The sequence below is a fragment of the Bubalus bubalis genome, chromosome 3 (genome assembly GCF_019923935.1).
Source record: "Bubalus bubalis isolate 160015118507 breed Murrah chromosome 3, NDDB_SH_1, whole genome shotgun sequence".
Taxonomy (NCBI): Eukaryota; Metazoa; Chordata; class Mammalia; order Artiodactyla; family Bovidae; genus Bubalus; species Bubalus bubalis.
In genome coordinates this window covers 8785536-8803791 of record NC_059159.1, presented here as the reverse complement: position 1 = coordinate 8803791, position 18256 = coordinate 8785536, and the positions used below count along the sequence as shown (strand labels likewise).

Here is an 18256-nt window from a genome sequence, read left to right as displayed (position 1 = left end):
GCTGCAGGGCTCCTGGATAGCAGGCACCGCCTTCCCACCAGGACCAGAGCTCTCCCTGCTGTCCCCGCACAGTCGGTCACAGACTCGGTGTGAGGGTGAGGCGGGCCCCAGGAGGAGGTCTGAACGGTGATGGGGAGGAGCCGCTGGATCCCCTGGGCTGGGGTCTGGGGAAGGGGTGGCGTGGCACCCCACGGGGTCACCTCAGCAGCAGCAGGGCCCACCCTCAGCTCCCTGCTTTCAGCAGCGCCTCAATGGGTCAAAGCCTGGACCGGCTGCTGTGGGACTCATGGCTGAGCCCCCCGCCCCTGCGCAGACCCTCACCAAGGGTGGCTCGGGGACTCGCTTGGTTTCCCACAAAGGCACCCAAGTGAGGCCTGCGGCTCCTGCCGGCTTCCTTCCTGTAACCAGTGCCTGCGAGGCTGGGCCCCAACCCTGGGCTTCCTGCTTGTAGTAGAACTGAGTGCAGAACAGTCAGAGCCAGAGCCTCAGGCCGCGGTGACCAGTCAGACCCCGGGCCCCAGCAACCCACCTCTGTCCGCCCTCGCGCCCCCTCCCCACCCGCTCCCGACGTCCACTGGGCTCCCCTCCTTCCCACGTCCTGATTCAGGACGAGCCCGAGGGTGTCCACCAGGCGGTGGGAAGACACCTACAGGTGTCAGGTGCAGATGGAGCCACAGGGAGCCAAGGACAAGGGGTCTGTGAGGCCATCCAGGGCCCATCTGGGGCTTCCCTGGTGGCGCAGTGGATGAGAATCCGCCTGCCGATGCAGAGGATGCGGGTTCAACCCCTGGTCCATGAAGATTCCACATGCTGCGGAGCAACGAAGCCCAGGTGCCACAACCACTGAGCCCGCCGGCTGCAACTACGGAAGCCCTCGTGCCCCGGGGCCTGAGTTCCACCATGAGAAGCCACCGCAGTGGGAAGGCGTGCACCACAATAGAGCAGCCCCCGCCTGCCGCAACTAGAGAAAGCCCGAGCAGCAACAAAGACCCAGCAGAGCCAAAAATAAATACATAAATTTAAAATATGGGTATGTTTTAAAAAGGGGCTTCCCAGGTGGCTCAGCGGGTAAAAGACTCCGCCTGCAATGCAAGAGACGCAGCTTCAATCCCTGGGTCGGGAAAATGCCCTGGAGGAGGGCGTGGCGAGCCACTCCAGTATTCTTGCCTGGGAAATGCCATGGACAGAGGAGCCTGGCGGGCGACAGTCCATGGGGTTGCAAAGAGTCAGACATGACTGAAGCAACTGAGCACGCATACACACACACACATGTTTAAAGAAAAAAATAAATAACACTGGCCTTACTCACATGCACAATTAACATTCTAAAAAATCAAAGAGCCCATCTGCCCTCATGAGGGAGACCACCCTTGCTCAAAGGAGGCGAGGAGGGCACCCCCCATGCCAGCCTCACTGACTGGTACGTACATCTGCAGCTGCAGATGGCACCGGCAGGAGAAAGCAGCTCTCTCCAAGGTGGCCTCGACTAACAGCCCTTATCCAGCCCTGCCCGGGGCCAAGCCCGCTGTTCTCTGTGCTCTAAACCCTCCTGGGTGTGTGTGTGGGGGTCCCTGCCGGGGTCTGTTATCGCATCGTCAGCACTCCCCTTATGGACTAGCGACCCACACAGAGGGGCAGGTAAGTGCTAAAGATACACAGCTGGAGAGTCTCTGCCCACCTGCCAGGCCCGCCAGAATGCCTGCCCTGAGAAGGCACAGCCCAGGCTCCGGACCACCCCGGGCCCAGCCGCTCCTCCGCCCTCCCGGGCAAGCTGGATGATGACAGGTGGGCGGGACGCAGTGTGGGGGCCAGAGGGAGGGCGGGGGCACTCGGGCTGCGGCCCCAGAGCGCGCCGGGGGCACGTACGAGTGGCCGGTGGCGGGGATGAAGTACAGGCAGCAGTGGACGCGGGTGTCCGGGATGCGCTTCTTCCGGTTGATGTTGACCTCCTCTTGCAGGTACTTCTCGTACTGGTCGTTGATGAACTGCATGATGGGCTGCCAGCTGCACGGAGGGACCCAGTCAGTGGGCATGGAACCCCCACTGCCCCAGCTGCACGGAGGGACCCAGCCAGCGGGCATGGAACCCCCACCGCCCCAGCTGGGGAAGCAGCCCCTGCCCCCCCATCTTCACCTGCAGGTTCCCAATCCCCCAACTCTCCACCCAACACTGGGAAGCGGGGGGTGGGGTGGGTACCACCTGAAATCCTGAGTGCAACAGAGACCTGAAACAGCCTCCCAGGCTGACCTGTGACCCCAGGGGTGGGGGGAGGGGCAAGATTCCCAGCAGCCCCGCGAGGGCTCTTCCGCCCGGGGCAATGGTCCCCTCACCAGTTCTCATTGTTGATGTGGTCCCCGAAGCCCGGCGTGTCAATGACTGTCAGCTTCATGCGGACGCCCTTCTCCTCAATATCTGTACACAATCACAGCCCCCACCGAGTTCAGGGGGGAGACTCGGGACCTGTGCACATAACCGCCCCCCACCGGCCAGGCTGCCTGACCCACCCTGCCCCAAAGAGGCCCTCCTGCAGCGCCCCCAGGGTGATGCCAGGGAGATGCCAGTGTACAGCAGTGAAGCCCCCTGCCCATGCTTTTTGGTGGAAAACTCAGCTGTCTCCAGGGGGCTCTGACCAGGGCCTGCAGGGATCCTGGAGAGCATCCCTGACCCCTCGCCCTCCTCCCACCCCACTCCGAGTCTCAACATGCCCAGAGGTGCTGCCCCGAGGGACCTGACTCGGTACCCTGCCCCCAGACCCCGCCTGGCTCCCACCGTGTGTGATGGACTTGATCTCTATGGTCTTAGGGATGCGCTCCTCCGAGGTGGGCTGCACTGACTTCCGGCTGATCTTGGATTTGAAGAGGGTGTTGATCAAGGTGGACTTTCCCAAGCCGCTCTGCCCTGGGGAGAGAATGGGGCTGGTCGGCAGGGTGCTCTGGAGACGGCGGCTCAAGCGCCTGGGAGGTGGCGAGGCCTGGGCACCATCCCCCAGCTCTCCTTGGTGGGGCTCTGGGTCAGGGGGCGGTCAGGAGGCAGGAAGGGCTGGGTGCCTGGTCACTGGCCAAGCTCTCGCTGTACTTTGTGGCAGAGCAGAACATGGGCCCCTTGCCTTTTGACCACAGGGTGGTCAAACTGCTCCATGCAAGGTCCTGGGGCTCCCAGGAGGAGCTGAGATACAGACAGCGTTGGGGAGGGAAAGTGGGGGCTGGCCCCTCCAGTGCGATCCACCCTTAGCTGTGGGACATACCAGGATCCGCGTAAGGTTTGATGGAAAAGCCCTACAGAGCCCCCCACCTTGGGACCCCGGCAGGGAGGGTCTGTATCCCTCACTGCTAGACCACCCACACTGCAGGGTTCCGGTCCAAAGCCCTGGGGGCCGGGCTCCCCACCGCTGAGGATCACCTCGGTAGAAGAGTCCGCATGCTCGTCTGTCCTGCAGGCCAGGCCCGTCACCCCGTTTTATAAGAGCCTGTATGGCCGGCCGGGGAGGGGCAGGGGGGCTTCCTTGCGTGGCTCTGGGCGGCTCTCCGGCCTGATGAGAGCGGGGAACTCACCCACCACCATGATGTTGAACTCGAAGCCCTGCTTCATGGCCTTCCTGCGCATCTGCTCCAGGATGGAGTCGATCCCCACGTAGCCGAAGTCCACGGGGGCCTTCTCGTTCCGTGGTGCGGGCGGCTGCTTGAGCACGGCATCTCTGGGGGTGTCGGCCATGTTGCCAGCGCTGCTGGGAGCTGCCTCGGTGGCTGCAGGAAGAGGAGCGGGTGCATTAGGGGGTGACGGTAGGGGAAGGGGGACACGTAAGTGGGGGAAAATGAGGCTCAGCTCCCCAAGAGACCCGGAGGAACGCCCCAGAGCCAGACCCCTCGGCCCGGGCTGTCCTGCTGCCGTCTGCCTGGCCCACAAAGCCTCACCCCACAACTCAAGTCCTGAGCCAGGACAAAGGAGAGGATGACCCTCTGAAGGGAGGACAGAGGGAACCAGCCGTGGCCAGTCCCAAGCACCTGCCGGTGGCCCTGGGCCAGCGGGAGTGTGGAAGGAGGGCCAGGACGCAGAGCTAGCTCCTCCGGGCACAGTGTCTCCACTGGTCCCTGGGCGATGTCAGGAAGGGGAGGGCCCATGGGCAGCACCTGCGGGTACTGCCCCTGCCTCCTACCCTGGACTGGATTCAAGAGTCTTCTCTCAGGCCGCCCAGCACCTGCGGGGCCCCACGCCCACAGCCTGGGAGGCGGTTTTGTTTTCAGGTCTGCAGACGGGCAGATGGGACTGAGCTGCTCAAAATAACTCAGGCTGCTTCGGTCTACAGGTCAGAGCCTTCCTCCTCTCCTCCTGGGCTGCCCTAAGAGTCTGCGTGACCCAGCTGGAGGCCTGGGGGAGGGTGGGGGAGATGCCCAGAAAGCTCCCAGTGGGGACCCGAGGGACACCCGGTCTGCGGGGCTGGTCAGGGCGCTCAGAACCGTATGAGTTCCCCACCAGGGTCGGCTGTATCCCAGTGAGGCCCCCTACCACGACAAGCACATCCAGACCACACCCTTCCCCAACAGCCCTCCCCACCTCCTCCCCTGCCCCCATGGGTCCAAGCTCTTCCCACCACCTCTGCCAGCTAAGAAGGATTTTCAGCTTCATCCTGCCTCCCAGAAAGGATCAGTCTCTTCTCCCGGGGCACCCTGAGCTCATGGGAAGCGACCACCCAGAGAGTCCAAACACTCCCCCTCTGCCTGTGAGCCCCTCTCACAGCCCTCAGGGAGGGAGTGGTGGTGGTTTCCAGCGCAACAGCGCCCCACCCCCCCAGGTGCCCACCTCTCCAGGGGGCATATCCCACTGCCAAGGTGGGCAAGCAGCCTTCCCAAACACGGCCTCCCACCCATCCCCTCCTGCCCCTGCCAGGAAGGTCACTGCCGAGCTTTCAGATAAACTGCATTTTGGTTTCCTGGGGAAATAACCGGACTCCACCCCACCCACCAGGTTGCACCTCTGCAGCCACCTCCGTCTTCAGGAGCCTCCAAGGGAGCTGAGATGGGGGCCAACGCGCTCTCCACCCCGCATGCCCAGGCCAGTAAGAGAGGAAAGACGACTGGCACCGTTAGCTTACAAATCCCAGAGACTGGGGTGTCGCTGGTTTATCCCCACGTCAGTCACTAACGTCCCCCTATCCTTTGCCAGGAACAGGCAGAGACATTCCTGCTTCAGAGAACAGGGGCGCTAAGCATGTAACGTAACACACATAACAAGGCCAGGGGCCGCCTGGGGGTCCACAGATCTCTCCTAACAACAGGCTGATGATAGAGGTTTTGCTTCCACGTTCCACCTCACCCCATCCCTGGGCTGGGGAAAGGCAAAGGGTCCAGGAGGCAGGGATCCCCGCTATTCGACCGCCATTGCGGGGGCCTCCTCCCTGCACGGCCCGGAAGGAATTGCCTCTGCTCAGAAACACTCTGCCCCAGGCTCCGGCATCGTTAAATAAACAAAGACCAGAGCTGCATCTGGCCCGAACGTGTGGCTCTGGGGCTGCTTCCTGGAGACAGACATGGGGCCCTGTCTTTCGGGACAGCAGTTCAGCCCTGCCCCACGTGACCGAAAATTGCTTCCATCTGTCTGCGGGTCTGGGAGCCATTCTGCCCTGGACCCGGCCAGCCCCCCGCCCCACCCCCACATCTCCCTCCATCCCTCACCCCTTCCCGAGCAGCACAGGGTGGGGGCGGGGTTGGGGAGCACCCCCTGAACCGCCCCCTACTCCTCTCCAAGGGCTCCAGAAGCAGCAGAGAGAGGCTCCAGCCGGCCCCTCCACAGGCACCAACATCTGCAGAAACCAAAGCGAAACCCCCTGCCCACCAGAGCCCTGTTAGAGAAATAATCAGAGAAATGCGACAAGCGCCATCCTTCCCGCTGAGAGAAGGGCCTGGCCTTCTGCACAGGTGAGGGTCCATCTCCCCAAGGCCCCTCCTCTGGGAGGCTCCATGGTGGGCAATCCCCACTGTCTGCCTGGATGGCCAGCAGACATGGGACCCTCCTGCTATGCCCACCCTGATAGGAGGCTTTGGGGTCTGCCTTCAGGACCCCACGGGGGAGTGTAGAGGCGCCCAGCAGCCAACCAGCCCAGAGATGCTCTCTGTGAAACTTGGGGTTTCTGTGACTCTTGCAGCCTCGAGGACTCTAGCCAGCTATAGACGGGACAGTGGAGACGGGCGACTCCATTACCGTCCAGTGAGGCAGCCATGTGTGCCGCTTCCTAGAAACTGTGGTGGAATTTACAGAACACAAAATGTACCATCTTAACCAATTTTAAGCATGCAGCTTGGGAGTGTTAAGTCCATTCACGTTGTTCTGCACCCAAGCTCCTAACTCATCTTGCAAAACTGAAACCGTCCCCGTTAAGCATGAACCCCCACTCCCCCATTCTGTTTTCTGTCTCCATGAATTTAGCTACTGTGCACCCCAGGTCAACAGAGTCACGCAGTATTCATCCTTTCGTGACAGGCTTGTTTCACCAAGGAGAATGCCCTCAAGGTCAGTCCACGCTCTAGCAGGTGTCAGGATGTCCCTCCTTTTGAAGGCTGAGTGATACTCCAGTGTGTGGATGGAGCACGTTTTTAATTCATTCATCAACGGACACTTGGATTGCTTCTGTATTTTAGCTAGTGAACAGAGCTGCTGGGAACATGGGTACACAACTCTCTCAAGACCCTGCTTTCAAAGCTTTGTGAAACATTTTTGACCCAGTGGGAATGCTGAGTCAAATGGTAGTCATATTTTTAATTTTCTTCAGAACCACCAACTGTTTTCACAAACATGACATTTGAGCACTTAAAATGCAGCTAGTCTAATGGAGGAACTCAGTTTTTTATTTAATTTTAATTCATTTCAATTTAAAGAATGATACATGCCATGGGGACTTCCCTGGCAGCCCAATAGTTAAGATTCTGCCCTTCAAATGCAGGGAGTGAGGGTCTGATCCCTGGTCAGGGAACTAAGATCCCATATCCCACAAAGCATGGACAAGAAATTAAAAAAAATTTTTTTAATTAAAAAAAAAAAAAGAATGATACACGGCAAGTGGCAACTATCCTGCACAGCACAGAACTCTTGTCTAACCTACTCATTTTACAAATGGGGTGTGATTTTTTTTTTTCTGAAATGCACTGGAAGCGGTCTGGCCAACTGGAGACCGTCAATGAATCTAGTCCTGTGACTTCACATTCACTCTCGTGATAGCTGATTAACACACGTGTCCCCAGCAGGCCATGAGCTCCAGTGAGGATGGCAGTGACGTGTGTGGATCCCCAGCGAGCCTCCAGAGCCCTACAGGGAGGGGACACTCAACCAAACTGAGTGAATGGGGTCTTGGGGGAGACCCTCGAGGTGGGGGACAGGGAGGAGGCGCTCTACTGCCCGAGCTGCCCACAGACCCTCCACGACAACAGTCAGACCCACCTCCACACCTGCCTTCTCCTGGCCCATCCCCACCCCCAAGACTTCTGTCCAAACCACCTCCTCCAGTGACTTCTGCCTATGGCTCCCTCTCTTCCCTATTAGCTCGGTTTTTGTTTCATACCCAAACTTTATCAAATACTATTAATAGGAAAAAGGAAGCTCTTAACAGAAAAACAAGAAGTTTCACATTTACATCCAAGATGACTTTCACTATAGCCTCTGCACGCAAACAGAGGAAGAGGGAGCTGCCCTCTTTAAAAGCGGGAGACACATGTTCAGAGAAGTTAAGTAACTTATCCAAGGTCACACCGCACCACCAGCTGCTGCTCTCCACTGCTCCTACTTGGGAATCCTTGGAAAAGGGGATGGAGGGGGCGGCACAGACTGCCATAGCCTCTCCTTCCTGGAGTCACGCTCTGAGGGATGCCAGGTTTGCTGGGGTGTGTGTGTTGGGGGGTGACCCCTGGGACAGCCTCGCTTTTGCTCCACTGGGTCAGCCACTCTCTCTCAGGCCCAGGGCGACATTCCTGCCCACCACAGTGCCACCCTCCTCTGGGAAAAGACAGCCCAAGTGACCAACGGGGCGGGGGTGACCTTACATGCTGGTTTACACCCTCCCTCCAGCCTGATCACTTTCTTTACTGCAGTAAAACAGACGCAAGTTACAACCTCGACCCCTTTGCCCATGTTAAGTGTTCACGTTAGCGTCCTTAATTACATTTACGATGGCATGCAACCATCACCACTACCCACCTCCAAACGCTTTTATCATCCTGGTCGGAAGCTCTGAGCCCATTAAACACTAACTGCCCTTCCCCCAACCCTGTAGGCTCTGTTCTGTCTCTGAATCTGGCTCCACTAGGAACCTCATATAAGTGGGAACATTCATAAGTATTTGTCCTTTTGTGTCGGGCTTCTTTCACAAGCATCATGTCCTCGAGGCTCCCCCCTGCTCCAGCATGTGTCACATTTCATTCCTTTTTATGTCTGAATAATACTTCATTGTTTATCCATTCATCCGTCAATGGACACTTACGAGGTTTCCACCTTTTGATTATGATGAATAATGCTGCTACGAACACGGGTGGACACGTGTCTGTTACAGTCCTTGCTTTCAAGTTTTCTAGTATCCAGCCTAATTATTAATATTAATAGAACCCAGTTGGTGCTCAGAAAGGCCACGGTTTGGACAAGTAGGTAACATGGTCACCCTACAGTCAAAGCGAGGGGCAGTGCCCCCTGCAGACTTTGCGGCTGGGAACCAGGGCCTCGGATTCTCACTCTGGCTCCACGTGGCCCTCTGAGAGTCTCTCCACCCTGCTCTTCACTCCCTGATCTGACTTTGCAAGATCTTCAAACCCAGGGTTGTAGCTCAATCAGTGGCACCCCCACCTCCTAGGCCAGGGGGTGGCACAAAGCAGCGACTCAAGAAACATCTGAAAGGCCATCCACCCAGGGATGAAAAGCCAAGACACTGCGGTAAATCTATGCAACGGACGACGAGTCATTAAAAGCACTTATGTCCTAGATGAATGGATATGGAGATGTGGTGTATGCAGATGGTGGAATATTACCCAGCCATAAAAAACGAACGGAATAACACCATGTGCACCTCCACGGATGGACCCAGAGATTATCAAACGCAGTAAAGTCAGTCAGCAGAGAAAGACAAATATCACAGGATATCACTTACATGTGGAATCTAAAAAATAATACATTGACCTTATTTACAAAACAGAAACAGACTCACAGACAAAGAAAAAAATACCAAAGGAAGAAGAGGGGGAAGCAAATTAGGAATTTGGGATTGGCAGATAAAAATTACTTTAAATAAAACAGATAACAAGGTCTTACTGTACAGCACAAGAAAATATATCCAATATATTAGAATAAACTAAAATGGAAAACAATCTGAAAAATAATGTATAAATGTAAAGAATATGTGTGTGTGTATATATATATATGTGGAACTGAATCACTTTGTTGTACACCAGAAACTAACCTGACATTGTAAATCAATCATGTGTATATGCACGCTAAGCTGCTTTCAATCATGTCTGACTCTTTGCGAACCTACAGACTAAAGCCCACCAGGTTACTCTGTCCATGGGATTCTCCAGTCAAGAGTACTGGAGTGGGTTGCCATGCCCTTCTCCAGGGGAATCTTCCTGACTTGGGAATAGAACCTGGGTGTCCTGCATTGCTGGTGAATTCTTTATCCCAGAGCCACTGGGGAGGACCCATAAATCAACAGTACTCAAAAAAAAAAAAAAAAAAAAAAAAAAATTAGCATTGACATACATAGTACCATGAGGAAAAGAGCTAGTGGGAAGCTGCTATAAAGCCCAGGGAGCTCAGCTCAGAGCTCTGTGATGACCTAGACGGGTGGGATGGGGGTAGGGGAGGGAGGCTCAAGAGGGAGGGGATATATGTATCCATATGGCTGATTCCCCTTGTTGTACAGCAGAAACCAACACAATATTGTTAATCAACCATACTCCAATTTTAAAAATTTTTTAAAAGTACTGATGTCCCGACACGCTGTAACAGATGAACCTTGAAAACAGCATGCTCAGTGAAGAAGCCAGACGTGAAAGGCCACACGTGGTACGGGTCCATTGAAATGAAATGTCCAGAAGAGGCAAATCCATTAGGACAGAGAGCAGACGGGGGCAGCCGGGGCTGGGCCATCACGCCTATGGGGTTCCTTTTGGGGGATAAATAAGACCCTGATGCTGGGAAAGACTGATGGCAAAAGGAGAAGGGGGTGGCAGAGAATGAAATGGTTAGACAGCATCACCAACTCAATGGGCATGACTGTGAGCAAACTCTGGGAGAGAGGGGAGGACAGAGGAGCCTGGCATGCTGCTGTCCATGGGGTCAGAGAGGACACGAATTAGCGACTGAACAACAACATTTTCTGAAACTAGATACAACATTGAGAATAAGCGCACTGATGCACACGCTAAATGGGTGAATTGTACAGGGTGGGGATTCTATCTCAATGAGCTGCTATACAAAGAGAGAAAAATCGCTGCTGGTAGAGATGGATTGAAAAGAACCCACTGTGCCCAGGAGTGCCCACCAGCCAGCTGTACAGCTTGTGGACAGCTGAGGCCAGGATGCCCCTACTCAGGCCTAAGGTTCCTGTGCCCCCACCCCACCCCCCAGGCTGTCCAGCTGCACAAGCAGCCCCGTCATCTCCCAGCGAGGACATTCAGACCAGCAGGAGGAAACCTGGCAGTGTCTCTCTGCAGGCCTACAATTTGAGCCCAGGCCTGCAACCCTGGTGGGCGAGCCCCTGCCCCCTCCTTCACCAGAGGGGCCTGTAGGTCCGCCTTTTCTCAGGAACTGATGGGGAGGGGGTTGCTCTTAAATTGGGGAGGAAGGGGTTCCATCCTCTTCCATCCACATGCCTTCACAGGGGGCTCTAGGTCGCAGCCCTGAGCCAGCGCCAACTTCAGGCTTCTGCTCCAAGGGACAAATTCTTCCCCCTTACCCTGGGGTCTGTGTATCGCGGTCTGTGGCTGGCTGGAACTGGGACAGTGGGACGCACATCTGGCTGGGATGCAGCCACCAGAGAGGAGCCCGCAGAGGGTTTATACTTCATTGCAGCCCTGGGCGATCATGGGCGGGGCCCAGCAGGCTTGCAACACCCAAGGGTCACTCTTCGCTGCCGCCCCTCCCTGTCTGTCCTGCTGCCCTTCCTGCAGCTCAGAAACATCCCTGAAGATTCCACACTCTCCAAGCATCAACCTCTGCTGCGTGACATTGCTCCCAGCCAGAGGGGCACCCATGTCACAGCCAGGGACAGAGCCCAGGACCGAGCTCTCGGGGTAAAGCAGACTCAATGTCCCTTATCTCCCCCGATCCTCCCCAGGGACATTGGCACCATCATCCCCACCGGCCTTGCTCAATCACCGCCCACAGTGGCTGAGCAGAAAGCAAGGCTGACCCATCTATGGAAACCCACGAGACCACCCAACAGGAGCCAGCGTCACCAGGCAGATCCAGGCAGACCCACGCAGAAGCTTGATGTTGGGGTCATAGGGAACTGTCCACCACATATTCTTCCTGCAGTAAATGCGCCCCACCACCCGCCCTTGATGAAGCCTTCCTTCCCCTATCCCAGCCTCGTCCAGGTGCTTCTCACAGTCATAGCCTCCTGCCTTCTCTATGCACACATGTGCACCTTGGAGATGTAACTGTCCTAGAAAAGATGCCAAAGGAATGGAAGATGCCAAAGAGCTGGAAGAATCACACTCTCTGACTTTAGACAGTATTATTGATACAAAGCCACAGTCATCAGAACAGTATGGTACTGGCATAAAAACAGACACGCAGATGAATGGAACAGATCATAAAGCCCAGATATAAATCCACACACTTATGGTCAATTAATCTACGACAAAGAAGGCAAGAATATACAACAGGGTAAAGACAGTCTGTTCAGTAAGTGGTGCTGGGAACACTGGACAGCTACGTATAAAAGAATGAAATTAGAACATTTTCTTATGCCATATACAAAAATAACTCAAAATAGATTAAAGGCCTCAAAGACCAGAAACCATAAAACTCCTAGAGGAAAACATGGGCAGAACACTCTTGGATATAATTAGCAATATTTGATATAAATAGCAATATTTTTTGGATTTGACTCCTAAAGGAAATAAAGCAAAGGTAAACAAATGAGACCTAATTAAACTTTAAAACTGTTTCACAGTAAAGGAAATCATCAATAAAATGAAAAGATAATGCATTGTGTGGGAGAAAATATTTGCAAATGATATGACATACAAGGACAGGGCGACCTAGCGTGCCGCAGTCCATGGGGCTGCAAAGAGTCAGACATGACTGAGCGACTGAACAACAAGTGATGTATAAGGGATTAATATCCAACATATATAAACAGCTCATACCGTTCAACAACCTGATTACAAAATGGGCAGAAGAACTGAACAGAAATTTTTCCAAAGAGGAGATGCAGATGGCCAACAGGCAGAGGAAGCTCAACATCACTGATTATCGGGGAAATGCAAGTCAAAATCACACGGATATAGCACCTCACACGTGTCAGAATGGCTATCATCAAAAGGAACACCACAAATGCTGGCGAGGGCGTGCAGAAAAGGGAATCCTTACACACTGTTCATGGGAATGTAAACTGGGGTAGCCAGTGTAGAAAACGGTATGGAGGTTGCTTGAAAAATTAAAAATAGAACTATCCTATGACCCAGCAACTCTACTTCTGGATATATCTGAAAAAGCCAAAAACACTAACTTGAAAAGACACATATACCCTAATGTTCACGGCAGCATTATTTGCAATTGTTGAGCTGTGGAAGCAACCTAAGTATCCATCAACAGATGAATGAATAAAGAAGATGTGGTACCCATACACACACACACAGGAATATTGCTCAACCATAAAAAAAAAAAATAGAAATTTTGCCATTTGCAGCAACATAGGTGGACTTGGAGGGCATTTTGCTAAGTGAAATAAGTCAGATAGAGAAAGACACACACTGTATGAGATCACTAATAAGCGGAATCTAAAAAATACAGCAAACTAGTGAATATGACAAAAAAGAAGCAGAGTCACAGATACAGGAAACAAACCAGTAGTTACCAGTGGGTAGAGGGAAGTGTGCAGGGGCAGTAAAGGGGTGGGGGATTAACAGGTACAAACTGTTATGTATAAAATAAGCCAGAAGAATATATGGCACAATATAGGTAATATAGCCAATATTTTATAATAACTATAAATGGAGTATAATCTTTAAAAAGTGTGAATCACTATATTATACACTTACAACACATAATATTGTCCATCACCTATACTTCAGTGATAAAACATGGTTATAAACAATTAACAATAGAAAAAGATCCTGGGGTCCCAGTGGACCAAGACCATAACAATGATACATTCAACCAACATTTACTGAGCACGTATTACATAGTAACAAAAAGAAGACACTATATAGGCTTGAGGTCAGTCTGAATGAAAACTATGGTGCCACACAGGAACAAGAAGTTCATTTATTCAAATGTTCATCAGCCAAAACTTCCAGGCAGATTCATAGTAATCCCTTACAAGTAAGGAACCCAATCTGGCACAGGATTCTCGTGTTGCGCATCACAAACCTCTTTTAGGAGCTGTTAAAAGATAAGGAGTCTCTCCCTAAAATAAGTAGACATGAAGACAGGCAATCAATTGTGAATAAATTTGGACAATTTGTGGGGTTCACCAAAGAACCGTGTAGCTTTCTTGATGAAACTAACTTGGTCTAACGAGAACTTGGAATTTAATCACTTTATTTCTGAATTGAACTTCTCAACATACAAAGATATTGTGGGTTCCATGGTCAGAAAAGGGTGAGGAAGAGTTTCTAAAAAATGATCAGGGAATCCCATGGTGGTCCAGTGGTTAGGACTCAAGAGCTTCCACTGCAGGGACCCCGGATTTGATCCCTGGTTGGGGAACTAGATCCCAAAAGCTACGAGGCACAGCCAAAAAATGAGGAAAAAAAAAAGATGAAAAATAACAATAAAGAAAATCAGGGTGGTGGGACTTCCCTGGTGGTACAGTGGGTAAGAATTCACCTGCCAATGCAGAGGACGCGAGTTCGATCCCTGGTCCAGGAAGATTTCACATGCTGCAGAGCAACTAAGTCTGCATGCTTGCAGCTACTGAGCCTGTGCTCCACAACAAGAGAAACTATTGCAAAGAGAAGCCCTTGCACCCACCGCAACTAGAGAATAGCCCCTGCTTGCCACAACTAAAGAAAGCCCGAGTGCAGCAACCAAAACTGCAACCCCATGGGCTGCAGCCTGCCAGGCTCCTCTGTCCATGGGGATTCTCCAGGCAAGAACACTGGAGTGGGTAGCCTATCTCTTCTCCAGGGGATCTTCCCCAACCCAGGGGTCGAACCGGGGTCTTCTGCATTGCAGGCGGATTCTTTACCAGCTGAGCTACCAGGGAAGCCCAAAAGAAATAAATAAATTAAAAAAAAATTTTTTTTTTGATGATCAAAGGCAGGAAAAGAGGAAAAGGGCAGAGGTTATGAAGCTGGTCTCCATCCCTAAGCCCAAGGAGAAGCTGTGAGGGATGGGCAGGGAGATAAGGGCTGTCATTCCCTGCGGGGCTTTGAAACAGAATCTTTTCCCATTTACCAGATTCCGTTTTTCCTCGTGTCCCCGTGAACCTACCCCAGCCACTACAAACTCCCCATAAATGTCACAGGGGAACTTCCTGTTCCCTTCTAAAGATGGAAACACTGAATACAAATGACTGAATTTTGCAAATTTGTGCAGGCAGGGAATCAAGGCATGCATTTTTAAAGTGTACACGGCTCATCTAATTCAATAAGTAGTTCCAAATCGAATTACACTTCACACTTTGTACAGGGCAGGAAGCGTCTCCCCAAAGCCTGATGAGGAACCAGGGGGCCAGAAATCTGAGAGCCTGCCCTCTGGCCTGAAAGCCGGCTTAGAGATCCAGCACAAAGGCGAAGGCCTCTCCGAAGAAAGACGGGAGTTTGCAAACGCCAGGAGTTGCATCTCTCTCCCCATTGGATCTTTCCCAAGAGGAGACTCAAAACAAAGTCGCAGCTTTAGGGTTTCTGTGCAGGGACAGATTGGGTGGAAAGACTTCCCACGACCCCGCGCCCTTTGCAAGACCTGGGAGGGGACAGGGTAGGAACAGCCCCTGCTCCCACCCGACTCTATTCATTCAGGGTCCCAGGGCGCCCCAAAGTCCAGCGGGGGGTGATTCCCCACTTCTACTGCCCGCCCTTGTCTCTTGCCAAACCCTTTAAAGCAAACGTCTTCCCTTTTGTCCAGGAAAGAATCTCAAGAACCTCTTCGCTTCTGCCAACACGGTTTCAATTGGCGTCGGTCGGTGGAGCCAGATTTGGACGGCATCCAACACTCAGCCCGCACCCCCCCACCCCCTTCTGGAAGAGGCCCCCTCTGTTCTTTCATTTCCAGCCCGCCTCCCGCCCCACTCCTCCAGCAGAGTTCCTCACCCGGGTTCAGCAGCCTATTGAGACATCAATCTTTGGTCAGAGCAGGCTCCAACCTGCACCGCGTCCTAGGCGCTTTCCTAAAACGCGGTCTGCAGAACTGAGTGCCGCCGAATCCGCGAGGCGGAGGAGGCCAGGGATGAGGCCTCCAACTTCCTGTGTCAAGGGATTTATCTTTCATTCAGTGTTCCGCCGCCCACACTAGCCTCGAAGGCTCAGAGAATGTGCCCCCGAGCTGCCTCCCACCCCAGGGAACCTTCCAGCAGGATAGACCCTGCCCCAAGGCAAACCCGGAATCCAGCCCGCCCACCGCGTCCAAGTGGTCAGCCACAGAGAGATTCCGTTAGTTCTTGGCAAGTGCTCGCAAAGTTAAAGAGAGAAAGAGAAGACCTTCCCCCACTGATGGGTGGAAAGTGGCCATTTGTCACGGGGTGGAGTCCCCCGGCCCCCCTCTCGTATCAGCAGGACTGTCAGCAGACGCACACCAGAGCTCCATGCTGGGGAGGCTGGGGGCGCCCACTCCCATAACTGATGAGATCATGTAAAATAACAAAAACTAGACAGGGTCCTCTAGGGTGCAAGAGAGCGGCCCCCTGCCAGGAGCTAAGTAGGAAAAGAGCTCGCCCGCCCCAGAGATACCAAGCAATTCTCCCGTCAGATCATCTGCTCAGGCTCCGAGATGCTGCCTAATGAGGTCTCCTCCCCCACCCCCCAAAGGACCCCCTACCCACCCTGATCCCTTCAGAGAGGCGGGAGCTGAAGGCACAGCCAGGGAGGGGGCCAAGCAGGGAGGGGCAAGTTCCTAGGCCAGGAGCGGAAGCCTGACCAATGACCCCATAAGGAGGGAGGCCCTCTCATACCACTAGTTGGAGGGGCCAGGAAGGTTGTGGGGAAGGCGGGAGGGCCAGCAGCTCTGGACCGCCTTGAACCATGTCACCGTCCGCCGGCAGCTCCAGCTCCGGGCTGATGTGAGTCGAGGCAGCTGGCATCACGTCCCCCCTCCCCACCTCCAGCTTCTTCCTGCTCGGGAGGTTGGGGGTCAGGAAGCAGTGTGCGCAGAGCCTGGGAACCCACGCGGCCCTTCACACGGCTCGCTCCATGTCCACTCAGCAGAGAGCCCGCCTAGACTGTGCCCACCTGCCCACGGGGCTGCCTGGAGCCCTGCCTGCTGGAAAGGCCCTCCTGCTCCCCAGCCCACGCAGTGCTTAGCCTCTGCTCTCCCAAGGGAGCCCCTGGGCAGAGGGGATATGCCGGGGCATGTCTGTGACATCTTGGGCCACACCATGAGCCACAAGGTCAAATGCTCCCTGAAGTGAGATGGGGATGGTGAGCTCAGGTATATACACGCACTGGTCAACCACAGGCTCACCCCAGAAAAAAGCAGTGTGTGTGGACAGCATGCCTCACCCCCTCGGAACACATGTGCAACACCCATGAAACACTGCCCACAGGAGATGCTGGCCATGGGCAGGGTGCACAGACACCCCCGAGCCCCGTGTGGGTCAGACACTAGGCAGAGTCCCGCTTCCTGCGCCTCCTGCACGCTGGCGCTGTGCATGATACGAAGCTTGGGTGCACCACTGGATTGGGAGCTCTGACCAGATGGAGCCATTTGAAGGGGTCACCCCCCACCCCAACGTCTCCTCTGCTGCTCCTCCTCTGTCTCCGGGGTCTCCACTGCCTCGCTGGCTCCTCCTCCGTCTGTAGAACCAGTCTGGTTCCAACTGGACACTCTTCCCAGTGATCCTGCCCATCCTCTGAGCATCGGATGCCAACCTCTGTTCAGAATCATACACCAGTGCCAATCATGACTCAGCAGAGATGGCCCACTATGCCAGGCCCCCTGCCCAGAGCTGGGTATCCTCGGCCCCTGCCCTAGTGAAGCCTGGATGCCTCCCACTAAACATGCCACCAACTGAGCTCTGGACCCATCCGTGCCACCCACCCCCATGAGTAACAGCATCTCCACCCATCCAGTTACTACAGCAGGAAACCCAGGGGCCAGCCTTGGTCCCTCCTTCCATTGGCCCACATCCAGTCATCCACCCCAAATCCTATTAATTTGAATTCAACACATCTGAAGGCAGTCGCCTGGCCTCCCACCTCCATGGCTCCCACAAGCCAAGCCATCCCCATTAAGTCCCCATTAAGTCCCCCACCCACCACCCCACCGCAGGGTCCATCCTTCTCAAGGCACCAGGAAGGCCTGTTTAAAACAAATTAATCGCATTGCTCCCCTGGCTTGAAAGCCTGACTGGGTCCCCCTGTACCTGGGATAACACAAGATCCCTGAGGCCCCAGAATCCTGCAGCTGGGACCCTGTTCCATCCCAGACTCCGTGTGTGACCCTGAGCAAGTAACTTAACCTCTCAATGCCTCAGGTTTCTGATGGGTAATATGAGATAATACCTGCCTTGTAAGAGTTCTGTGAGGACCAAACGACATATTTACAAAGCACAGACTAGAGCCTGGCACGGCCAAGGCACAGAGCATGTGTCAGTAAAATAGAAGCCCATGCCCGGCTCTCCCGTTTCGACATGTGCACCATCTCCCTGGCTCCTTTCCTCTCCTCAAACAAGGCTCCCCAGGGAGGTCCTCCCTTGGCTCTGCTCCGGGGGACTCCCGGTGTCCCATGGTTCTCCTCCCGAGTGCCCCTGCTCACAGCCTGCAATTGCAAGGTCTGTCTCCTCTGCTCACACATCCCACAGCCTGGTACGTAAGATGTCGAATGAGTGAATGAAAGGCCAGCTCGCTGCCTCCCGCCCTCCTCTCTTCCCAGAGCATCGCGGGGCCGCTGCTCCCGG

The 18256-nt window shown here is 54.2% G+C and overlaps 1 protein-coding gene across 7 annotated transcripts in view; it reads right to left on the bottom strand.

The window, feature by feature from the left end:
* The window catches only part of SEPTIN9 (septin 9), a 178406-nt gene that overhangs the window by 9275 nt on the left and 150875 nt on the right, over nt 1-18256 (bottom strand). For all 7 annotated transcript variants that reach the window (XM_006064083.4, XM_025279583.3, XM_044938613.2 and 4 more), the window contains 4 exons: nt 3552-3743; nt 2770-2898; nt 2331-2412; nt 1867-2004 (listed from right to left, as the gene is read on the bottom strand). In XM_006064083.4, coding sequence (XP_006064145.1) covers nt 1867-2004; nt 2331-2412; nt 2770-2898; nt 3552-3743 — 541 coding nt within the window. The remainder of the gene's footprint in view (nt 1-1866; nt 2005-2330; nt 2413-2769; nt 2899-3551; nt 3744-18256) is intronic.